The sequence below is a fragment of the Castanea sativa genome, chromosome 1 (assembly GCF_040712315.1).
Source record: "Castanea sativa cultivar Marrone di Chiusa Pesio chromosome 1, ASM4071231v1".
In the NCBI taxonomy this organism is placed as follows: Eukaryota; Viridiplantae; Streptophyta; class Magnoliopsida; order Fagales; family Fagaceae; genus Castanea; species Castanea sativa.
In genome coordinates this window covers 75,435,414-75,461,863 of record NC_134013.1, presented here as the reverse complement: position 1 = coordinate 75,461,863, position 26,450 = coordinate 75,435,414, and the positions used below count along the sequence as shown (strand labels likewise).

Sequence of the window (26,450 nt, the reverse complement as noted above, 5' to 3'; positions counted from 1 at the left end):
GCATTGTATGTACTTTTTTTTAAAACAATAGATAAAGCCACATAATGTAGGTCTGAGTAAGGAAAAATGTTTATCTTTGTGATTATATACTTAGCCATGCTCTCCATGTGCATAATTTGTTTAGATCCTTGTACCTTAGGGTCCGTTTGGTTGGAAGGATAGAAAATAGGAGGATAGAAAATATTTTAGTTTCTCTCATTTGTGTTTAGTTGAGAGAGTGGAAAAGTGGAGGAATGAAAAACTTTTTTATTTGATTGAAAAGAAAGTTTGTATAAATTTGCTATCATGACCCTATTAAAGAAAATAAAAAGTATCACATTATACTTTTAAAAAATTTGTGTATAGATGGACACTTCATTAAAGTGAAAAAAAAAAAAAGCATAAGAAATTAAACCAAAACTATTTTCAAAAAAAAAGAAAGCTACACGTGCAGGAAAAAAATCAAAGAAAAAAAAAAACCTACACTTCCAAAAAAGAAAAAAGAAAAAAAGCCAACACACTAGTGGCAGAGAAATGAAAAAAGAAGCAAGCCACTTCGGAAACTTGGAGGTGAATTCCAAGCATATTTTTGGAAGCTCATTTCATGAGCCTTTTCCTTCCAGCTTTCTCTCCATTTTGGAGTGAACTTTTTGGTGGGTCTAGGGTAAAAACACCTAGGCTCCACCATTTCTTTATTTTTATTTTTTACTAGGAGGGCTCCACCATTTATTTTCCTTCCTCTCCACCCAACTAAAAACACTCTAAAAAATTTTCCATTCCTATTTTCTCTCCAAAGTTTTTCATCTATACTATTTCACCTCCAAACAAACACACATTTATTTTCCTTCCTCTCCACCCAACTAAATACACTCTAAAAAAGTTTCCATTCATATTATCTCTCCAAATTTTTTCATCTACCCTATTTCACCTCCAAACAAACACACCCTTAGTGTACTTATGCAATGCTTTGTTTCATATATGCTTAGTGAGCATTGGGATAGCTGAATTCCCTCCTGTGTTTTGCTTTCCCCCCCCCCCCCCCCGGGACCAGCACCTCTTGCACTGTTCATGGTCCATGAACAGTGCATTTGGGCTTATGAACAGTAACTTTTTTATTGTTTTCAATTTTCAGTTTTTAGCAAAATAAGCAATATCCAAACGGACCTTTAGTGTGGACGGTTAGTAAAGAGGAAATGGTATTTGTACGGGACGTTATTCCTCTATAGGCCCAATACCCACGAAACCCATCACAATAATGCCACGTGTACAAAGCCCAGAACTCGTTAGGCCTCAAGTCCGAACGCATCATGTGCGAACACATGCTCTATCGGGTCCACGAATATGGTCCAGGTGGTCCTCGGCACCCAACCAAAATCCGAGACCCGCTACGAAGCCAGCTTTGACATGAACCGCGAAGGAGAGATCCTACTTGGTCGGGGAGGTCAATTTCCCGAGGAGATAAGCCCCCGAGAGCTCTACAAAGCCTAGGGAGTGTCGCTGCCGGGCAGTCCATTTAACGGTGGAACCAGTTCCAATGCCACTCTCACCACCTCCCATTCCCAACTAAACACCCACTTAAGGATAATAGCATTGGACTTCTCTTCCCACTCACCACGAAAATAATCATAGCTCTTCCACTAACCTTGAGCTATAAATAAGAGAGGATAATTCGAGACTGGGGTTGGCTTTTGGAGGGAAAACACTGGGAAAAAGTCGAGAGAGTATTAAAGGAAATAAAGTCACAAGAGAGAGGGAGAAAAAGGAATTCTAAACGGTCCAAGAAAGGGAGAAGGAGGCCAGGGTATTGGAGTGACCGAACACATAACCCCCATAGTAGGAAACCCAAAAACCCACAGTACAAATAGATTGTGAGCCCAAAGAGAGTTCAAGCCTAATAACTACATCTTGGGCGCGCACAGTATTATAGTAACTTCATCCAGCGGGATTAGTACTATGAGGATTATCGGCCACAATAACAATGCATCTAGCTTACTTTTGTCCAAAAGCTACATTACAAGCCACATAAGTCAGAATCACATTAATTGCTCCACTAATCCTTATCAGGGCTTTCACTTTAGCATTGAATGCAATGTGACCTATCCTCCAATGAGGTTCTTAACCAGTTGGAAATAGTACCCAAGCCAACAAACCAGGTATAGCACTGTTCCATTAGACCAAAAGTTAGCAATAAAGAGTCATAATAACTCTTGATCCAGCATGTGCCAATGAGGATACAAATATCCCTTCCCCATTCACTTGGAGGTCCACATTTAGACCTATGAAATTCATTTCTTCAATTACTCTCATTGTCTCTGTCAAAAAAAAAAAAATTACTCCCATTGTCTTTACTAATTTGTGTTAGAGAGTGCTCATAGCTATCTAGTGCGATACCATACTCTGTCTGTGTAGGAATGGAGCAAGGAAGTCAATACCGTACTGAAGGTTGTACAAGTTTGGTCAATGGTACGATATATTTCGGGTACCGGTTAATACCAGTGTACCGTTTCGGGATTACCGCTAAATATATATATATATATATATATATATATATATATTCTTAAAAATTTATACATTCTCTTAAAAATATAAAAAGATTTATAGTCTGACCAATAATAATAATTCCTTTAAATATTAATAATTATGGTTGTAGTATAACTTTTTATTTTAAGAAGAGTTGTAGTTTAATAATAGTACTAAGTACATGTGCTTACTAAATGCAGTAATGAAAAAACAAAACAAATAAAAATCAATGTGCAAAACTTAAAACTAGGACACGTGTGCTTAGAGATAAGTTTGAAAATTTTGAAGAGACTCTTTAATGACTTCAGTACATTCACGTGAGAGTGGGACTCTAGCTTACAAAAGAAGATATATTAGTTGGCGTTCAAAACTAGAAAAACAAAAGAACAGAAAAGCTAGCGGAAAAGTTGAAGAAAAACAGAGAACGGAGAAGTGAAGAGGCAAGGAAGAAGAAGCTGAAGCAGGTGAGGAGATTGCGATTGACAAAATGGAAGCGGCTGGAGACATGGGAGTGACCAGCGACGTGGTGGTGAGTGGCTGTGACGACAACGCCTGATGATTTTTGGGTTTTTTTTTTTGGACCGGCCCAGTTTAGATTTACCGACCGAAACATACAATTTTCGCCGGTAAGGCCGAAACAGTCCGGTATGGCCGGAACTTAGAGCGGTACGAAAAAAACCAGCCGTACCGGTTGGTACGGTACGGTATCAACTTCTTTGGAAGGGAGTAATATCTAAAGTAATATCGAGCTTTAGTTAGAGCTTCCTTTCTTTTACCACATTTCATTTTTTTTCTGAAATGACTCAATTAACCCTAGCAAATTGCCTTACTACCTACACTTTTCCTTTATGGAATATTATGGCAAAATGATTAATCATGTATCTCTTGGAAGTTCAGACATCATGGTCCAAGTGGTACCTCCTTAATTAGGGGTTGAAAATGGGGGAGGAAATTCGAGTTGTAGTAGGATCATTTCTAACCAATAAAAAAAATCATACATCTAATTATTTTATTTTATTATTCATTTTTCAATAAACTGGTTGTTTGAACTTAGAGCACTTACACAACTACACTCCCCCCTCCTCCCTCCCCCCCTTTGGTTTATAGCTTAAAAAAATGCTTGGTTGTGAACAAGGAATATCGTGCAGAACCTCTTTATCAATCAAACATGAGATGTTAGTAACAATCCATCTTTTGTACATAGATATTGAAATAAAAGCTGTTTGAAATGTTAAACTGTTTTGCCAAAATATATTATACCCCCAACCTATCATGGCATTTTGCAATGATAGTTTATAAATCGAGGTTGATGAAATCTGCAATTTCTCAACCAAGTCATAGATGAAGGGTCTGTTTGGATACTGCTTATTGCTGAAAAATGAAAACACTGTAGTAAAATAACTTTTAAATATGTGAATAATGCCGTGAGACCTAATTTTAAAATTAATTTTGTTGAATTCTATACTTACGAGTCACAATGCACAAAACCCACAAATATGAAATGCAAACGCGCAATGCCAGGCCTAAAACGCTACCCAAACTCACAAAAAGTTACGTTAGTTAGGCTTTGCCAATCCATTAATTTTGTGTGTGTGTGTGTGTATATATATATATATAAATAAATAAAAAACCTTATTATGTAAAGGCATTCACACCGACACAATACGCTTAGAAGAACGTACGGAAAATGCGTACTATATATATAGGAAGTCACTTGGTTGGGCGTACCACAGAAACGGCATATTGCTACTCAAAAGACAAAGTGAGACAGCCACTTCAACTTGTGCAGGCTCAATATAAATCCAAAAATTATGACAACGAAGAAGCCCAAACCCCAATCATCAGGGTATTGTCATTCTTCTAAATAACCGTAAAGCCTAAACCTTTAGACTTCCTTGTGCCTATCAATTATCACAGTCCCCTGAGTCACAGCCAAATCCCTGGGTCTGGGGTGACTTTTGGTCTGGCCTGGACTTGTGAACAATGTAATCGAAACAACATGTGGGTCTCGATTTTGTTATAGACCTTGATATGATTTTAAACCATTTGCTTTATGATGATTGCTTATTATTATTAGGTTAATTTCTATTTTATGTAGGGAGGATTCAAATTAGATTTTTTATTCGCAAATGATGTATTAGCTGCGCTGACAAGAACTCACATGATTAATATTGTTATTATGCCGACACATGAGTGTTGTAAAAAAAATTTAATTTTATTTATCTAATTGTGAGTCTAGTTTATTTTTGTTAGTATTGGAAAAATATTAATAATGATAGAGATGTATTGATTCAAATAAATTAGTTTGGATTGCGATGAGTTATAATTTGTTGAGTAAATTACAAAAATCTCCACTCCACCCCAAGACTGAACAAAAATGACATTCCCTCGTTGAGGTTTGAAAGAAATCAACATATTTGTCATTTCGTTAATAACCTTAACTAAATATTCTAAATTTTTTTGAAACAATTCCCTTGACCAACCCATAAGCATGGTTGATAAAAACTTTTTTGGTTAACTATTACTGTTTCCTATCACCAAACTTCCAAAATAAACTTCCGGCGACAACGTTTTGCACAACCCAGAATAACAAGCAACTCCAAACATATATGGTGAATTGATTTGGGTAAAGTTTTTGTAGAAGTGGTTGGCATTTGAGTTTCGGGTTGTTTAGGAATGCAGTTTAAGACTAAAGGCCTATAATTTTGAACAATTTCATTGGGTTTATATTTGCAGATTGGAAATATCCAAATACAAAATTAGCGAGCTAAAATTTTACACCCCAACAGAACCACTCCACCCAACCACCTACCCCTTACCAAGACCGAATTTTGGTGGTTCCCTAGAGATCTCAAGCTCTGATACCAGAACCAGCATTGGACATTCTTCAAGGCCACAACTGATGAAAGTAGCAGCTGAATTGAGTCATGTTTTTAATGTCATGTTAGTGTTTTCATTGTAGTTTAATTAATTGTAATAATTGGTGCACATGCATGTATTGGGTGATTTGTTAGTTAGCAAGAAACAGCCAAGTATGTGCTAGTTATAACTGTAACTATATCTAGAGAAGTTAGTTATAGTAGGAAACACTTAGCAAGGCTGATTGATGAATAAGAATTTCCTGCCTTGAGTGCTGAATTTCAGAGATGAGTTTTTCTGTGCTGAGTTGCTGTGCACCTATAAGCTTCTCTAGGCAAGTCTCACTTCCTTTTAAGACTAAAGTCTAGTTAGCCAACCCTATTACCTGCATCATAATTAAAAGCAGTACGTTAGAAGGAACAGGAGAGGCTCTCCAGTGTAAAAATTGAAAATTTGTGAATGAGAGTGTCTCAAAGGCTCTCTAGTAATAGAAGGTATATTGAAAATATAAGAGAGTCTAATGGGAGTTCGCAAAACAAAATCTGTAGAAAATATTTGAGATACAAACCTTTTTTAAAATCTGCTCCTCTCCAAAAATTTCAACGTTTCTTGGGTTCATTTATTTTTAATTACGTTCATTTTATTTCATGTCCAAAAATTTGTTTTGAGGGAGGGAGATTGAGAAATATTTTGAGAGAACCAATCCAGTCGTTAGGGGGGACAACCCACAATCTATACAAACCTCACAACTTGTACCAACTACCAACTCCACCAATTTGATCAAACCCATTTCCTCAAAAATATCAAAAGCTCAGAGCAAACAACGCATTGTCTTCGTATGCTCCATACTAAGCTCCTAATATACAGAACACATTAGCCTCATAGTTATAGACCAAATCACAAACACCTCGTTCTCACCACACGAACTCATCATCTTCACCGCGTCCCTGGTCACAAACAATTAAACCCACCAAATTAATCCTCTCCATAAAAAGAGTCACCAAACCCAATTCCAAAAATCAACCCAGAACACACAACCCACATTCAGACTCAAACTCAAACACCTTACCTGCATAAACCAAAAACCAGACACCAAGACCACATTCCCCAGCCAGCAAGCGCCGTATATTCTTATCTTTCTCTTAATAATGACAATACATGTACATTAAAAAAAATACTGGAAGCAAGTCAAATCTTATTATTATTACCAATTTATTACCCGTTAAAAATTGGCTTTGACACCACCGCACACCCTTGGTGTGATGATCACTCCACAGATATAAGTGTTTGTAAAGGGTGGGGGCAAGAGCCGGGATTCAAGTCTTCAGGAGAAAGCTTCACACACATATACACTTAGATTATGCTAGAGTAGAAATTCTATCTTGTAAAAAAAATAAATAAATAAATAAAAAATAAAAAAAGGAAATTGGCTTTGACAATAGAAAACCCAAAATCAAATGGGGAATAGGAAATAGGGATGGCAATTTTGCTCCGCCCCTTCTTGCTTTGCCCTACACAGGTTTTTCCAGTACCACAAAGGTGGTGGGACAGAAATGAGACAAGATTTTAGCCCCGCACCACGAGGCCAGACAGGGATGAGTTTAGACTTTTTAGACCCGTCCCGTCCCGCCTTGCATTGATAATGCTTAAATTGTAAATATTTCATACCCTAAAACCCTATTATTTAAACAAACATATCATCAACTTATTTTATTCTACCCAACAAAGCTTTCTGCCTCTTTTTTTTTTTTTTTTTTCTCTAGCAAGATTGGAAATAAAACACCAATTTTAACATTTTCTTTTGTGTGTATTATAAACAAATTTATATACTATTGAATTATTGATTATTATGAGATTTTTGTTTTTGTTGTGATATTGTCTTATCAAACACTTTAATAATATTATTCAATAGTTGCTAAAAATTAGTTTGATTTGATAGGATAAATTTATTTGTAATTTCAAGTATATTTTTATTAATGAAATAAGTTTTATTAAAAACAATTGTAATAGTTGTGGGCAAATTAACAAGAAGTGGAGTTTTATGGGATAAAGGGAGGCTTCACAGGGCCCCAAGTGACGGGGATGAGACAAGAAAATTTTTCCCGTCATGCAAGAGAAAAGCGAGGGTGGAGTAAGACAAAACCATGCGGAGCAGGGACGAACACCCCATCCTTTAAGCCCGCCCCAACCCACTTTCATCCCTAATAGGAAACCCATCTATTTGATTAGACAATCATGCATGCACAGCATGAGAATGTTCTAGATAGGGGTGTGCAACCAACCCACCAACCCGCCAAAACCAACCCAACCCAACCTGCCGAGTTAATTTGGTTTTTAGAGGTTGGTGGGTTGAGTTGGGTTATGCAAATTTTTTTAATAGTGGGTCGGGTTGGATTCGAGTCATAGCAATCTCAAACTTGCCTAACCCGACCTAACCTACCAATATATTTAAATTTTAAATTATATAAATATATTTAATATATATATATATATATATATATATTTAACAATTTTTTTATTATACCTTTTTCCCCCTTTTGGCTCTTCTTATATAAAATCCAATTACCTTGTAAACCTTAACAATCTTATTTCTCTCTCTGTTACCTCCCACTCCACTCCTATTTGTTTATAACTGAGTTAGGATATTAGTTCATATATATTTTATATATTAACTCAATTTGATATATTTTGTTTATAACTGAGTTAGAATACTAGTTCATTTATATTTTGTTTATCAACTCCGGTAGCAAGTGGGATATTTTTTTTTTTTTTTGCCCAATTTAATAATAATAGTAATAAAAAAAAATTGTCCAACCCATGGGTTCAACCCAACCCAGCCCAATCCATGTGAGTTGTATTGGGTTAGGTTGGATATTTTTAAACCCACCATGGTGGGTTGGATCAAAACATCCCCCAAACCTGACTCATACACACCCCTAGTTCCAGATCATGGGCTTAGAAGTTAGAGCACTTAGTCAGTGGAGTGGATGTATAATAGAAAAGCTGTAAAATTTACCTGAACACATTCCACATTACTGCTGATTATTCATTTTGCATTTTTTATTCTTTCTTTGCGTATATTCAAAACTAAAAAAAAAAAAAGGTGAACTGTGGTTGTTGTGTGAGAAGAAAGAAAACAATTAAAAAAATTGATATTTTAATGAAATGTACTATAAAATAGATAGTGTGATGTAGGTTCTTTTGAAAAATGAGTACGTAAAATAGAAAAAAAAAAATTCTTATACTAAAATAGGCAGAAATTTTTACACAAGTGTATGCAAATGCTTACTTGTTTAAATTAATGGGTACATAACTAATAGGGTTACATACTCGGATCTGGATCCTCTCCATTTTAAAATGAAATTAAGAGGGTCCAGATTCATAGTTTAGGAGGTAAAGTATGCATTTTCATAATTTAAGGGATAAGTGTAAAACTAATATAGTTTACGGGTTAAAATGTGCAATTCCCCTTTTTTAAAAAATTAAAAATAAAAGAACATTGAAGAAACATTGTAGTTAAAATATTGATAAGACCTTTTTAATGCATCCTATATTGTTGACGTTTATTACGTGCTGTAATAAGGGGTTTATTTTTTTGGGAGAAAGATGTGGTGTAATAAGTAAATTGTTTGTTTCTTCTTTGCATTGGAGTTAGCATAAGGTTTGTATGATATCATTTTAATATTTAGTTGGATTATGGAAATGGGCTTGAATTTTATGAAGGATGGTCTTTCAACAAAGGTAATTTACATAAGATTGATAGGGCTTTAACATTTATATATGAGAGAGAGAGAGAGAGAGAGAGAGAGAGAAGAGTATAAAGAAATTGAGGTGGAAAGCTAAAAGAAAAAGAAAAAAATTTGAAATCATGGTTGAATCCACGTTTTTAATTATAAAACTTGTGTGTGTAACAAGCAATGCTCAATGAAAAATTACTCTAACAAAAGTGCCACATGGCAAAACCTTATTGTCTTTCACATGAGGCTTCTATTTTCTTGTATAAAATTTTATAAAATAACCATATATATATATATATATATATATATATATATAATAAGTGCACATTTACTTTGTCAAAAAAATAATAATAATAAATGCACATTTATAGATAATTAATATATGCATTTACTCTATTTTAGCACTTTTAATAAACTAAAAATTTGACATAAATTCAAAAAAAAAAAAATCAAATAACCATATAAAATTTGACATAAATGCAAAATTTGTTAAGGTGGAAGCCTCGATGAAGAGAGTCTCAAAAAATGTGTCACTTGACATAATCTCATACTCTTTCACCTATATATACACACACACCAAGCCAACTTACATTCCTAGTTGTATCTAAACATGACAACTTGATTTTAAAAATAATCAAAATTACAAATAAATATTCCTTGTTGAACTTTTTTTTTTTTAGGGATACGATATCATTGTCCTACTTTTTTAGTTTTAATCTAAGAAGTATGAACACAACAGAATGGGCTATGTGTTTGTGTCGGACATAGGACATGCCTCGGACACAACTCTCTATGTGTCCTGCCAAAAAATAATAAATTTTTTTGGGAATTATTTTACTAAGTTTAACTTTAATTCTTTGTTTAATATTTTATTTTTTGAGAAAGTTTTGTTTAATATTTTTTTAATTGTTAAAAATTATAAGATTGGTTAATAAATGATGGATCTGTTAGTATTTGATGGGTTAGACTTTGATTTGAAATTAATTGTATTCTAGGTAAACATCATTTATTTAATTAATAATAATTAATTAATATATGCTTCCTAGGTTTTAATGTTTTATTTTATGCCCCATAATTGAAATATATCATGGTTTGATTTTTCCATTTTCAATTTTGATTATTTTGTAATGAAAAAGGGCAAAACTTAGATACAGTATCTTAGGTACCCTTCTTCAATTTTAGACATCTGTCCATTTTAAATATCTCTTTAAACGGCGTTAAAGAAAATTTTCCCCTTTTTCTCCGTCTCTGGCTTCCTTCAGTTCTCTCTCTCTCTCTCTCTCTCTCTCTCTCTCTCTCTCTCTCTCTCTCTCTCTCTTAAAACCCAATGGCTTCAGATCTCTCCACATCTCAAAATGAATAAGAAATTTGACCGACAATCCCTTTGTAATCCTTCAGATCTGATCCATTGCAAGCGTAATCTGCCAGACCTCTAACTTGTTGACTTCATCGGCAATTCCTTCAATTCTTACAGCAATCTCAATCAGCAAATATAATAGTGAAAGACATCCATGAAAGGTGGTAACACAATATTTGTGATAGTTTCTCTTTTGGCATCAATGGGAGCTTCTAGTGTTGAAATTGTCGGTCCAAAGAGAGAATTAGGTGTTCAAGGTTTTGGAAGTTTTTGTACAACAAAGTTCATCTCTCCAACCAATAAATCTATTTTAAATGAAAATTGAAGTCAACATGTTTCATAATTTCGAAAACAACCTATGGATTATGGATTTTGCTGAAGACGTTTTTCTTTAGATTGAGTGTGAGAAGTCCAAAGAAATCTGGTCATTGGGTTTTTCAGTTTTTGTGAGATAGGAAGGAAAAAAAAAAAAAGTAAACAAATGGAGAGGATTTTAATGCCGTTTAAAAAGATATTTAAAATGGACAGAAGTCTAAAATTTAAGAAGGGTACTTAAGGAACTGCACTTAAGGTACTGTATCTAAGTTTTGCCCAGTTTAAAAAAAAAGTGTGACAAACATTAATGATGAGCTAAAATCCACCAGTTGTCACGTGGCCCTCACTTTGCTCGAAACAACACCTGCACAACAACAGACAAGACCAACAAAGGGCACCGGTGTGGTGCCGGCCAAAAATCCTCTGAAGATCAAGTTAGAACTTCTTTTCTTCTTTACAACCCTAAAGTACTAGAGCTGAAGTGGATTATGCGTGCCGTGGTTTATGAGGGTTTTGGGGTATATATAGTAGCATGAATCCAAAATAAGCGCCTTGGTGAAGAAGTACTTTCCTTCTAAGAGAGTAATTTATGGATTTTACGTATCATCTAGATCCCTTTTCCTTATAGGAATCTTCTTGATTAAGGTCAAACGTGTAGCGCAAGAACTTTCCTTATATGCACGTACATGGTGGACAAAACAGGCTATGGATGAAGGTTGGGTTATTCCCTTCAGCTTTTACTTCCTAAGGTCGTCAGCCTACGTATGTCTCCGGTAAGGTCGTCAGCCTACATATGTCTCCAATAAGGTCGTCAGCCTACGTATGTCTCCGGTAAGGTCGTCAGCTTAGGACCTTCAGCTTTGACTCCGTCAGATTTTCTTCCTTCAGCCCAACGTCGTCAGATATGAGGCGGAGCCGCGGACGTAAAAAGGGAATGGTTTGGTGATCAGAGCTGACGGGCTTGATACTCCCGTCAGCCACCTTAAGGTATTAGTAACTTATACAATTATCCTCATCAGATGGGTAGAGTACAAAAATGAACACTTGGAACAATTAAGTTTTATTCCAAATTTTCTGCACAATTTTCCTTAGGTCTTCTCTCATTAAACCCACCAACCTCCCTTTTTCTTGACAAATCAATAGTATCAGTATCTCCCTTCTCAAAAAATAAAAAATAGTATCAGTATCTCCACTCTCCAAAGCTTTGGAGTTTATAAATTTCGCTCTAGTGAGATAGTGTCTGGGTGTCCACTTCTTTTTCTGGGTGTCCACTTCTTTTTGTGCTTATATTTGTTGCTCTAATGAGTGATATATTCTAAAACATGGAGTTTGGACGCTATAGGTCACATTCAAATGTGACTAGGTAGCACTTGTACTGATAGAGATACATTTCAAGAAGATGATGAACAGGCTCTCGAATGGGCTGCACTTGAAAAGCTTCCAGCGTATGACCCGGCAAGTAAGGGTCTTCTGCATGGAGCTACTGAGGACTTCAAAGAAATCAATCTTAAGATGCTTCGGATTCAAGAAAAAAGGGAGCTGTTGGACAGGGTGTTCAGTAATGTTGATCAAAATGAAGAGTACTTAAAGAAGCTCAAGAAGAGAATTGACGGGTGGGAAAACCTTTTTTCCATTGAGAAGATTTTGGTTACAAAAAATGTCATATTAGTTTTCTATAACATTATTATCTTTCCCATGTTTTATTGGAAAACAGAGAGAATTCTGAAGAAATGAAATTCTATTTCATTGAACAAAAAATTGAACTAATCTGATACAACCAGATACGTATATATATACATCAAATCCCTCCACTTAGTAACTAACCACTTAGTAACTAACTAATTAATCAAACTAACAGAAATAACAAACTAATGCACGTGCCTATCACATGCTGAGTTAAATACATATACAACTAAAAACTACATGCCGTTTCTATTATCTATTACTGTCGTTTCCTTTACAAACTGAAATTGAATCTCTGGAACAGGAACTTTGCTTCTTATCTGTGCTCTTGATTTTACTCCTCTTAGTTCCATTACTTCCTTTAGCATCTTTACACCCCCCCCCCCCCTCTCAAGTGGAAGAGGGGCATGAATATTGACCATATTCAACTTGGAAACAAGAAAGGAAAATTGTTGAGCATTCAAGGCTTTGGTTAACAGATCTGCAATTTGAGAATTGGTCCTAACATGTAGCATTCTAACATACCCTTCCAAGACCTTATCTCTGACTAGGTGACAGTCAATCTCTATATGCTTTGTTCTTTCATGGAAAACAGGATTTGCAGCAATGTGAAGGGCTGCCTGACCGTCACAGAACAGGAGGGCTGCTTGAGGGTGTTTGATCTGAAAATCATGAAGAACATACAAGAGCCAAATGACCTCACAGACTGCTACTGCCATTGACCTGTACTCAGACTCTGCTAAAGACCTTGAGACTATTTGTTGTTTCTCTGACTTCCATGAAATCAAAGACTCACCAAGGAAGATGCAAAAACCAGTGACAGATCTCCTAGTGTCAGGGCAGGAGGCCCAATCTGCATCAGCAAAAGCCTTCAAATGCAACTCTGATTTGCTTAAGAAAAATAACCCTTGGCCTCGTGAGCTCTTTAGATATTGCAAGACCTTATGAGCTGCTTGCAAATGAGGCTCTCTAGGGTGTGCCATGAACTGGCTGAGTCTATTCACAACAAAAGTTATGTCAGGCCTGGTTATTGTCAAGTATAGCAACCTTCCTATCATTCTTCTGTAGGAGCTTGGATCTTGCAACTCCTTCCCTTCATACTTACTAAGTTTGAGATTCTGATCCATAGGTATTTTGGCTGGTTTACAACCTAGCATGCCAGCATCATCCAACACCTCAAGTGTGTACTTTCTTTGGCATAAATTGATACCATTAGTAGTCCTTGCAACTTCAAGACCTAAGAAAAACTTTAAATCACCCAAATCCTTTAGCTTGAATTGTTGATCCAACAAAATCTTCAAGTCATCAACTGCTTGCTTGTTATCACTAGCAATCATTATGTCATCAACAGAAACTAATAGAGCAATAAAAGAAGTAAAGGTCTTCTTAATGAAAAGGGAGTAATCAGCCTTGGACTGTGTAAATCCAAGAAGAACCAATGCAGCAGAAAATTTGGCAAACCACTGCCTTGAAGCTTGTTTTAGTCCATATAAGGACTTAGTAAGTTTGCAAACTAGCCCCCCTTTGCTGTGGAAGCCTGGTGGGAGATCCATATAGACTTCTTCCTTCAATTTGCCATGAAGGAAGGCATTATTCACATCAAGCTAACAAAGATACCAGCCTTGCACAGCAGCCACTGCAAGGAGACATTTGACAGTAACAAGCTTTGCAACAGGGGAGAAAGTTTCAATATAATCAAAGCCTTCTTTCTGTGTGAAGCCTTTAGCCACCAACCTAGCTTTATATCTTTCCACAGTGCCATCAGATTTGTATTTCACCCTATAGACCCACTTACAACCAATTGTCTTTTTATGAGGTGGAAGAGCTGTGAGGGTCCAAGTGTGATTAGCCTCAAGAGCAGAAATCTCAGCTGCCATAGCATCTCTCCACTTGGAATCTTTAACTACTTGATGATAGAATTTAGGCTCCTCAATGGTAGAAATAGCATGACAGAAATGCAAGTGTCTGGGAGACAATTTTTGAGAAGATAGGTAAAAGGATAAAGGGAAAGCAGTGCTAGGTGGAACTTGAGACACCTGATTGCACTTATAAGCTTGCAAATAAGCAGGTTTGGTTGAAAGTCTAGTTGATTTTCTAAGAGGTAGAATGGAAGCAGGAGGTGTAGTATGGACAGAAGGTAAGGAGTGATCAAGAGAAACAGTGGACTGATTTGGATGGACATTATACTGATCAAGGGGAATAGCAGACTGATTAGAAACATCAGAATGATCCAAGGGAACAGGTAAGGAACCAATAAGAATAGAAGAAGGAGAAGAAGTATCTGAACAAGGATGGGAATGAGGAACATGCTCAATAATAGAAGTGGAGTCTGCAATAGGAAGTTGAACAGAAATTGGACAAGAGGGAGAGTCAAAATTAGGAGGAGATGAATCAAATAAAGGAAAAGAGGTGAGATCAGAGGAGGAAGAAGAGTGTGAAAAAAGGAAGATAGACTCATGAAAGACAACATCTCTAGATATAGTAATCTTCCTAGTATGAAGATTGAGAACTTTGTAACCTTTCATGTTAAAAGGGTAACCTAAGAAGACACATGGGGAGGCTCTAGAATCAAACTTTAACCTGTGGACAGATGGGGTTGAAACAAAACATAAGCAACCAAACACTCTAAGATGAGTAAAAGATGGTTGTTTATGAAACAAAATCTTAAATGGGGATTTATGACCTAACAAAGGCATAGGCAACCTGTTGAGGAAATAAGTGGCTGTCAAAATGCATTCACCCCAATATGCTGAGGGCAAATTGGATTGAATCTTAAGAGATCTAGCAACATTCAAAAGATGTTGGTGCTTTCTCTCAACCACAGAATTTTGCTGAGGTGTATAAGCACAACTCTTTTGATGTATAATGCCATGATCACTATAAAAATTGGACAAAGAAAATTCAGGAGCATTATCTGATCTAATTGCCTTAATGCCAATGTTAAATTGAGTCAAAATCATGTTATAGAATGAAATTAAAAGCTGTTTGACATCAGACTTAGCTTTCATGAGATATACCCAAGTAGACCTAGTGGCATCATCAACAATGGTAAGAAAAAATCTAAAACCATAAGTGCAAACAGAGTAGGGACCCCAAACATCTACATGAATCAAAGCAAAAGGCTCAGTGCTCATATTATTGTTTGAAGGAAATGGCAACCTCTTCTGCTTAGCCAAAGGACAGATGGTACAAATGTCATTACATTTGGAAGAAAAGGAAGGCAAAACACTTTGCATAGAGGACAATTTATTAAAAGAAGGATGTCCTAATCTAAAATGCCATAAAATGGACATATCTTTATGAGAAACAGATGTTGAAAAGGCTGACTTAGGAAGCTTGTTGGTGGAGAGGTAGTCTGATAGAGAAGGTGGAGTCCTAAAAGTGCTGTTCTGCAGCAAGTACAGACCATGTTGGACTTCACCCACTCCAATCGTCCTCCAACAAGAAAGGTCCTAAATAAAGCAGAATTGAGACAAAAACACAAGACAAAAAGGTAAGCGTTGAGTGAGTTGGCTGACAGACACAAGATTAAAGGAAAAGGAAGGAACACAAAGAACATGTTCAAGGGTAAGTGAATTGGATAGTTGGACAGTACCAATGTGAGTAACATGAGCAAATTCACCATTAGGTAATTCAACAACACAATGGGAAATAGCAATATAAGAGTGAAAAAGTGAAAGAGAACAAGCAATATGATCACTTGCACCTATGTCAAGAACCCAAGTACTACCACCAAAAGCAGATTTATTCACAAGCTTAGCACAGAAAATGGAGTGCTTGAGATTATCTGCCAAAGGAGTTGGTTGAGAGGTAGAAGCTTGGTTGGAAGAAACACTGTTAGCCATAGCAATTGGACTGTTGTGAGAGTCAGAACCTCCAATCATGGCAAGCAGTTTCTGACATTGCTCCATTGTGAAAGGAAAATGCTGTGGGGTGGGTGTGGCAACAGACTCTTGAATAGAATCAAGAGAGGAGACCTAGTTTGCCCTTGCCTTGGTCTTATAGCCAGGAGGATATCCATGAATTTTATAGCATCTCTCCACGGTATGACCAAGCAATCCACAATGGCTGCAGGTAGGCCTCTCTTTTCCTTTCTTGAAAGTCTTAGAACTAGAACCAAGATTCATTGTTTTGGCTACAAGGGTAGTGGATTCAACAAAAGGACCATTGTTGCTATGTCCAACTGACCTCTGCCTTTCATCTTGAACCAACAATGAATATACCTTATCAACAAAAGGAATAGGATCCATTAACATAATTTGGCCTCGAATGTGAGAGAATGAATCATTAAGACCCATTAGAAGCTGCATAATTGCTACTCTGTGATGAAGATTGGAAATCTTTTCATTCACATGGCACACACACTTCTCACAAGAGCAAAGAGGAAGTGGTTCATAGTTTTGTATTTCATCCCATAAGATTGAGAGATTGGTAAAATAATCACTCACAGTGAGTTCCCCTTGAGAAATGCTAGCAAGATCTTTCTGGAATTGGTAAACCCTAGGTCCATTGCCTTGAGAGAACATATTCTGAAGCTTCTTCCAAACTTCCTTGGCAGTTCTTCGATACACCATGCTAGTTGCAATTTTGGGGGAAACACAATTGATGATCCAAGAAACCACAATTTCATTGCATCGTGACCAACTTTGAACAAGAAGAGGAACTTTCTCCATGGCAGAAGTCAGAGAAGCAGAGCCATCAATTAACCAAAATTTATTTTTTAATTTAAGAGCTCTTTCCATAGATCGTGCCCACGTAGGATAGTTTTCTCCTCCAATCAGTGGCTGAGATACAAGAATTGCTCTAGGGCTCTCAGCGTGGTGAAGAAAGAAGGGATGTGATTCATCAATGGTGATGCTTGTAGAAGCTTGATCAGAAGGCGCCATTCATGTAGCTTCGAAAGAAAAAAAAATAGCTTTTGAAGAAGAAGAAATTGAAACAAAGAAATTAGGCGGAAGCAAGAAATGATTGCTTTGATACCATATTGGAAAACGGAGAGAATTCTAAAGAAATGAAATTCTATTTCATTGAACAAAAAATTGAACTAATCTGATACAACCAGATACGTATATATATACATCAAATCCCTCCACTTAGTAACTAACCACTTAGTAACTAACTAATTAATCAGCTAACAGAAATAACAAACTAATGCACGTGCCTATCACATGCTGAGTTAAATACATATACAACCAAAAACTACATGCCGTTTCTATTATCTATTACTGTCGTTTCCTTTACAAATTGAAATTGAATCTCTGGAACAGGAACTTTGCTTCTTATCTATGCTCTTGATTTTGCTCCTCTTAGTTCCATTACTTCCTTTAGCATCTTTACTTTGTTTTACAATATCATGTTTTGCCTTTTCTTATACTTATCAACCAAAATGAAGCATATATTTTTGTGGCTCACATTGACAAGTGTTTCATTTGATTGGTAATCACCAAAAATTAGAGTTTCTCTCAATCTACCAACAATAGAAATTCGATTCGAGAATCTGACTGTTGAAGGAGAAGGTTATGTGGGCAGCAGAGCTTTACCCTCGGTCTTCAACTACTTTTTAAATATTACAGAGGTATCTGACATTTAACGGGAAGAAATGTGAACTGGTAATTTTGCCTTTGCACTTGAGACTATATTTGTATCATGACTTCTCCTGTCTTAAAGGGTATAGCAGATTACCTCCATCTTGTTCGAAGTCGAAAGGCAAAGTTCTCAACTCTAGCAATGTTAGTGGAATTATCAAACCTGGAAGGTAAGATGAAGGTTCTATTTGAGTCACTAAGGCTTTGTTTGATTTGGTGATAATTTTTTTTTAAAAGCATTTTCTATAAAATTTTCTCATTTTCTTATGTTTAGTAATAACCTTAAATGAGTTGAAAAACAATATTTTAACTTCTCTTATTTAGCTTGACGTGAGAGTTGTTTTTCAAAAAAAATTGATGGAAAAAAATCTCTATTGATAAAAGATAGTTTTACTTTAACTCATTTTTTCTAATGATACTAAACACAAAAAAACTATTTGTACACAAAGTTTTCATCGAAACAAAGAAAGTGTCATGCTTATCCATTCCTTTGTTCATTTTTCGTGTATAACGTTATAGGTTTTGGGCTTCATAGATTCATAATAGCCTTTTTTAACTTCTTGAAGTGCATTTCAGATTGGCTCTGCTTTTAGGACCACCAGGCCCAGGGAAGTCTACCTTACTAAAAGCTTTGTCTGGACAACTTGGAATTTTCTTTCCAAATACCATTAAATATCAAAAAATTTAGTTAGTTGTCACGTTTCAAAACAATGTTGTAAACTAGCATCTCGAGTTTTAAAAACTCGATTTTCATGATAAAACTCAAGTTTTTAAGTCTCGATTTGTAAGCGATAGAACCTGATGTGGAAGAAAATACACGTAGAAATCCACGTGGAACTCGAGTCTCTAAGACTCGAGTTTCACTTCTTCTTCCTCTCTTGGTCGGACTTCCTGCAACTCAAACTCAGAGAATCACCTACTGTTCTTCCTCTGTTCTTCGTCCCTGTTCTTCGTCGTCGTGCAGATCAGACTCAGATCGTCCAATCGCCCACTCAGATCTGTTCTTCGTCTCTGTTCTTCGTCGTCGTGCAGGTCAGACTCAGATCGTTCCTTTCTTCGTGCAGGTCGTCGTCGTCTCCATCTTCTTCAGATCCAGTTTTCTCCAGGTCGTCGTCTTCTTCTTTTTGATTCGGATCTTCTTTTCCTTGTCTTCTCCGCCTTTTCTCCTTCTGCATCTGGAAATTTGCTTCCATGGAACTTGAGTCTCTCAAACTCGAGTTCCACGTGGCTAAATTCTTCCACACCAACAGTAGAACTCGAGTTTGAGACGCTCGATTTTTGTAATTGATCTCGAGTTTTTAAAACTCCACACACTACTTTCCAAATTCCTTTGAAACCTTCGTTAACTTATTATATTCTTTCTCCCTACTGCGTTAGCCTGCAAATTCCCCCGGACAACTTGACTCGAAACTAGAAGTAAAGAAGTTATACTTAAGCTTTTAGTTTTATTGCCTATGCATTATTCTAATATGAGTAAATGACTAAACATTCCTGGATTTGTCTATAATATTCAAACTCTTTTAATTGTGATTTCTTTTGGATCCTAGTTTTCAGGGAAAGTGACATATAATGGCCATGAGATGCACGAGTTTGTACCCCAGAGGACTTCGGCTTATATCAGCCAGTATGATCTTCATATTCCTTTGTTAACAGTTAGAGAAACCTTAACCTTCTCTACAAAATGTCAAGGAGTTGGTACTGGCCATGGTAAGTTACAACACCAGAGATTATAATGTAATAAGCTTTACATAAACTTTTGCCTTTCTTTTTTAATTTTTAATTCTGGTTCTATTGAGTGCTTTAGAGATGCTTTGGAGCTTTTGAGAAGAGAGAAGGAATTAAATATAAAGCCAGATCCCTTTATTGATGCATTGATAAAGGCAAGAAGCTAGAGTTTTATACAACTTGTCACAAGGAGTTATGCATGTGTTCATGCCAAAGGGGTTTTTGTTTTCATAATACATATTGTACTTTTTAATACAGTTGTCAGTTTTGAAAGAACACAAGGAAGACATAGTCACAACCAGGACACAATCTATGCTTATGAGACCCAGTAACTAGGCCTAAGGGAGTAATCCAATTTTTAAAAAAAGTTGAATTAATTTATGTCTTAATCTTTGTATTTACACACAGATTTTTGGACTGGACGTGTGTGCTGATACAATTGTAGGGAATGAAATGATATGGGGTATATCAGGAGGACAAAAGAAACGTGTTACTACAGGTAGATTGACATATATATGAGGAAAACCCAGCTTAGCAATTGTGAAATCTTCGATTTCAGAATATCTAATCTTAATTTTGAATCTTTTTTTTTTTTTTTCTTTCTTTGATAGAAACGTTTTTGACTAACTTGGATTAACGCAGGGGAGATGCTGGTTGGTCCTTTGAATGCGTTTTTTATGGACAATATATCTAATGGTCTTGACAGTTCAACCACGTTTCAGATCATTAACTCAATCAGGCAGTCAATTCATCTTCAACAAATCTGCTCTTATCTGTCTTCTGCAGCCTCCACCAGAAACTTATGAGCTCTTTGATGACATTATTCTTCTTTCAAAGGGACATATTGTATACCAGGGACCCTGTGAATGTGTTCTAGAGATTTTTGAATCCATGGGATTCAGATGTCCTGAGAAAAAAGCCATTGCCGAATACCTACAGGAAGTAAGTTTTCACACTGATCCTTATCCCTTTCTAATGTGAAAAAATAACAATTATATCAAATCCATTCATTGTAACGGTTTTCCAAGTCTCAAACTTGTCACTTGGATTGCAATCGTTTGTACACATTGTAGGTGACATCAAGGAAGGATCAGAGACAGTATTGGGTGAATGAAGAACAGCCTTATCACCATGTTTCTGTCAATAAATTTGCAGTGGCCTTCAAATCTTATCATGTAGGAAGATCCATCCAACGTGAGCTTGCGACCCCATTCTATAGGTCGGAGAGCCATCCTGCAGCTTTGACACGATCCAAATATGGTGCCAACATGAAAGAATCGATGAAAGGTTGTTTCTCAAGAGAAGTTATTCTGATGAAGAGGAGTGTATCTATGTACCTTTCAAGTGAGTGATATTCCTGTTTAATGCCCTTCAACAGAATTCTTAGACTACAGACACAATGAATTTTAATCTTTATTTTCAGCTCGAAATTATTGCAATCATCGTGGCAACTGTCTTTGCACAAGCCAAGAAGCGTCATGATACACTAGAAGATGGAATAGTCTATCTCGGTGCTCTTTATTTTGGGCTATCTTCAATAATGCTGCACAATTCGAACTTCCTCAAACCATTGATAAACTTCCTGTGTTCTATAAGCAAAGAGACCTCCTCTTCTATCCTTCATGGGCATTTTCATTGCCAGTAGCTATTCTTGGAATTCCTTTGTCTTTAATCAACGTTGTCTTATGGGTTGCCCCGACTTATTTTCTAATAGGATTTGATCCTAGTGGCATTAGTTCAGTACCAAAAAAAAAAAAAAAAAAAACCAATTATACTCACCAAACACCAATTTCCCTTTCTTGGATTATCTATAGTAACCCTTCTACGTTTCTTGCTTCAGGTTGCTTAGACATTTTCTCCTTCTTGCAGCGCATGCTCAGATGTCATATGCACTTTTCAGATGCATGGGTGCACTTTCTAGGGACCATGTTATTGCAAACACAGCCGTAAGCCTTGCAATCATATGCCTTCTAGTGTTATGTGGATTCATTATATCACGAAGTAATAATACTTTAATATGCCATATTTTCTTAAATGAACTTTACAACATTCGCATTAGGACCTACTTTTTCTATTCTACATATATATTTTTCAAAACATCCCACATCAAATTATCTATTTTATACATTTCATTAAAATATCAATTTTTGTAATTTTTTTAATTGTTTCTTTTTCTTCACACACAACTATCATCCACTTTTTTCTTTTGTTCTTGAGATACGTAAAGAAAGAATAAACCACTAAATACAAAGTGAATAATATCAGTGTAAATTTATACAATTACTGTAAAAACTTGTAAATTTACACAATTATACACAGACTGATGTGGGCCAATTTTAAAAAAAACTATGTAAATTCTACATATTTTTTTATTATATACAGACTGATGTGGCTGCTCTAATGATTGTACTAGAAATATGGCATAATGTTGTTCTCTTTTTTTTCATTTAGATGACGCACAAAATTGGTTGATTTGGGGTTTCTGGTTATCTCCCTTAATGTACACACAAAATGCACTTTCAGCAAATGAATTTCTCGGAAGGTCTTGGAAAAAATGTAAGAATTCCTTCTTTTCTTGTATTTAAGTTAATGTTTTTTCTGGGACAATTCTAGCGTGATGTGTCAAAAGTTTGATTGTGAAACCCAAATGTAGGTTCGTAATGGAACAAAAGAAGCTCTTGGAATGTCGGTCTTGAAAGCAAGAGGGCTGTTTACCAGTCCGCAATGGCCTTGGATTGGTCTTTTTGGATTGATTGGTTACATATTCTTATTGAATGGAATTTACACTTTAGCTCTTGCTTACCTTAATGGTAAGCAGTCTTATTTCAACACCCTATTATTTCCACTTTTTGATATTGCTATCCCATTTTAACCGTTTTGACTCTTCACAGAATATGGAAAGGTTCAAGGGGTTTCTCAGTCAAAAAATACTTTAGAGGAGAAGCACACTAACAGAATAAGTGAGACTGAGGTGTGCTAGCCTCCGAGGCACAAGAAAGTGGAACAAGCTCCAGCAGAATTAGAGGTAAGGCCGTTAACCTTTAGCGGGTTTTGTTTGTCGGATGTTGTCATTGTCACTTTCCAAGGATGTGACAATGTTACCTATACCTAATTTTGGTTATCCCTTAGAAATGCTGAGCAATATATAAACAAAATACTTTCCAAGTTTTGGGGACATATGTCTCATAATATCATGCATGCATCAAGAATAATACATGATCATAAAATTTTTACATTCCTGTGAATTTGACAGATATGCATATAACAAACTAAATGTAGAAATGTTCTAATACCAATATTATGATTCCAAGATACAAAAATTTCAAGAATACAACATGTGAGAAAATATATGACTCGGTGAATCAAATGGCCCCTTGGACTTGAGATTGTCCAAATGATGCTTATAAAATGTGATCACTAAGACTATGTATGAAATAACAGAAGCCAATGCAGTTGACAGACATGAGGGGTGCGGAATACCTCTCCCATTCACACCAATTTCTCTGATTTTTGAGGATATCAGATATTCAGTTACAATGCCAAAGGTAATTATGTTTTACTGTTTTATGATTCATGTGAGTCATACATTGCTTGAAAAAACTAAAAAGTGTCTGCTATGAACTCCATAGGCAATTGAAGTTCAAGGTGTTTCACAAAATCGATTGGAACTTCTAAAGGGAATTAGTGGAGCTTTTAGGCCAGGAGTCCTTACTGCTTTAATGGGGATTAGTGGAGCTGGTAGAACTACACTTCTAGATGTGCTGGCTGGAAGGAAAAACTCTGGATTTGTAGATGGAAACATTACCATTTCAGGCTACCCAAAGAGGCAAGAAAATTTTGCTCAAGTTTCTGGATACTGTGAACAAAACTACATTCATTCTCCCCTTGTCACTGTTTATGAGTCCCTCCTATACTCAGCACGGCTTCGTCTGCCACCAGCGGTTCATGCAAAGACTAGAGAGGTTGTGGAAATAATCTATAGTTTATGTTACCTTCTTTTTTATTGTGACTATTTCCTTTAAAAATTTATTTTCAGGTTTATGTGGAGGAAGTCATGGAGCTAGTTGAGCTAACAACATAAAGAGATGCATTGATTGGATTTCCAAATGTAACTGGACTCTCCACTGAGCAGCGCAAAAGATTGACCATTGCTGTTGAGCTTGTGGCAAACCCCTCTATAATATTCATGGATGAGCCCACCACAGGTCTAGTTGCAAGAGCAGCCGCCATTGTAATGAGAACTGTGAGAAATATGGTGGACACTGGAAGAAATGTGGTGTGTACTGTTCACCAGCCAAGCAATGACATATTTGAATCATTTGATGAGGTAAGAAAACATTAATGTATAAAGATACTCTAAACCATTTCTTCTTTTCACTCTGGAAATCTTAATGCCTTCGAGTCCAAAAATAGCTCATTCTATTGACACAAGGAGGTGAAGAAATATATGTTGGTCCCCTGGGGCCAGGTTCTTGCCATTTGATCAATTACTTTCAGCCTTTCAGGTAAACCTTAACTAAACTGGAATCTTTCTTTTTTCTTCTTTCTCTGGATTATCCATTTACATTAATTTTTCTTTTCCAATTTTTTGTTTTCAAAGGATATACCTGAAATTGATAGAATTGAAGATGGTTATAACCCGGCAACATGGGCCTTGGAACAGACAATAAGGGAAAAAGAAGAGGCGTTAGGTGTCAAATTTGCAGATGTATACAAAGCATCAGATCTTTTTAGGTTAGTAAACTAAGAACCACTCTTTACTGTGTTACCCCAAAAAAACAAAAACAAAACATATTGACCTCTAGTTGTTGAAAATTAGTCCCTCTTATGCAGGAGAAACAAAGCTTTAATAAGGGAGTTGAGTACACCTCCTCCTGATTCACAAGAACTTCACTTTCCTTCAAAGTACTCACGGTCCTTTTTTACTCAATGCACAGTATGTTTGTGGAAACAGCACATGTTGTACTGGAGGAACACACCATACAATGCTGTGAAACTTCTGTTTGGAATTTCACTGTCCATTTTGTGTGGAATTATATTCTGGGGTCTTGGCACCATAAGGTACATGTATTCGGAAAAACCTAGGAACAAGGTGCTCCTCTTAAGGAAGTTCATAACAAACTTATTTAAGATGTTTGAATTTATAGGACAACAAAGTAGGGCATTTTCAGTGGGTTGGGTGCACTGTATACTACACTTTTGTTCTTGGGATTTAATTCTGCTAGCGCAGTCCAACCAGTTATAGTTGCTGAACGAACAATTTATTATAAAGAGAGAGCTGCAGGAATGTACTCTGCTTTGCCTTATGCAATGGCACAGGTACTCACCATTCAAAATTTGAATTTTTTTTTTTTCCCAGTTGTTGGACTCTGCCAATTGCCAAGCAAGAGTTTAAATAAAATGACAATGATACTATAGCCTTGTTTCCAACGAAAGTTATATCTGATATCTCCTGTTTGCCTAAATTATCTGGACCTAAGCGGTCATATTTTGTGGCCACCAAAGTTTATGAAGTTTGCTTCTGTGACTTATCTAGCCTAGGAGGTCATTACTGGTTTCTTCCTTGCCTCAACTTTCATTTTTCAGGTGGCTATAGAGATCCCATACACTTTTGCTATGGTCTTTATGAGCTCTGTTAGAGCATTCGCATCCTATTTTTCTTAAAAAATTCCATTTTACTATCTCAAAAACTACTTTATCTATTATATCATACCATTTTACAACACACCCAACATCCCAACTTTTATTTTCCTATATAACACATTAAAATAATATATATCTACACAATAAAATATACAACACAAAACCATTTCTCTTCTTTTTATTAATAAAAATTTGGAAACACAATAAAATAATATCATTTAAGAACGCAATTTTCCTACAGTAGCCTTTTACTACTGTAACACAATGGTATATTTTTTACAATTACTATTTGGGGTAATGTTTGCTTATAGTGTTTCTAGACGGTAAAATACAATTTTGGGGCCTTTACAAGCCCCAATACTAATGCTCTTATAGTTTATCCAATGATTGGATATGAGTGGACATCCACAAAGTTCTTCCACTGCCTTTTCTACCAGTTCTTCACAGTTCTCTCCTTGATATACTATGGAATGATGGTCATAGGAATAAGTCCTAATCTTCAAGTTTCGTTTGTAATTTCTGGTGCCCTTTACACAACATGGAATCTCTTCACAGGCTTTGTCATTCCCCAGAAGGTAGTTTTCATCTAATCCTTGTTGTAATTCTTTTAGCTTCCTATGAATAGGAGGGATGTGATTTGTGACATTAAAGAAATTAACTAAATTGCAGAGAATTGCCATATGGTGGAGATGGTTTGCTTGGATATCCCCCATATCATGGGGTTTCAATGGGTTGGCTACTTCACTATATGGAGACGTCAAAAATAAGCTGGACTCAGGCGAGACAGTTGCTGAGTTTATTAAGGATTATTTTGGGTTCAGACATGACCTTTTCCTTTTGTGGGTGGTATGTCTTGCACTAATAGGCAGTTGTGTGTTCTTTGTCTCTCTATTTGTAGCTTCTCTGAAGATCTTAAACTTTCAGAAAAGATAGGGAGGGAAAAGGTTTTCCAACATGAATTTCAGTGATACCATTTTGCTTGTTGAGTGTTGTCCAGGCCCTAATGTAGCAACCATGTAAATGAATTTAGAAATTAAAATTTGACAG

The 26,450-nt window shown here is 36.1% G+C and overlaps 1 protein-coding gene across 1 annotated transcript; it reads left to right on the top strand.

Moving 5' to 3' along the window:
- Positions 1–10,606: 10,606 nt before the first annotated feature.
- LOC142634411 (ABC transporter G family member 38-like) lies at positions 10,607–26,450 on the top strand. Its single transcript, XM_075808702.1, is given in 28 exon segments — positions 10,607–10,709; positions 12,131–12,380; positions 17,905–18,025; positions 18,118–18,172; positions 18,175–18,205; positions 18,612–18,703; positions 19,581–19,742; positions 19,842–19,963; positions 20,169–20,259; positions 20,403–20,514; positions 20,516–20,702; positions 20,834–21,083; positions 21,155–21,310; positions 21,313–21,489; positions 21,594–21,761; positions 22,212–22,314; positions 22,419–22,570; positions 22,652–22,731; positions 23,183–23,305; positions 23,390–23,722; positions 23,797–24,087; positions 24,174–24,265; positions 24,381–24,494; positions 24,594–24,852; positions 24,921–25,079; positions 25,347–25,379; positions 25,724–25,978; positions 26,073–26,450. Coding segments are annotated over 28 exon segments (4,335 nt in total). The 3' UTR covers positions 26,337–26,450.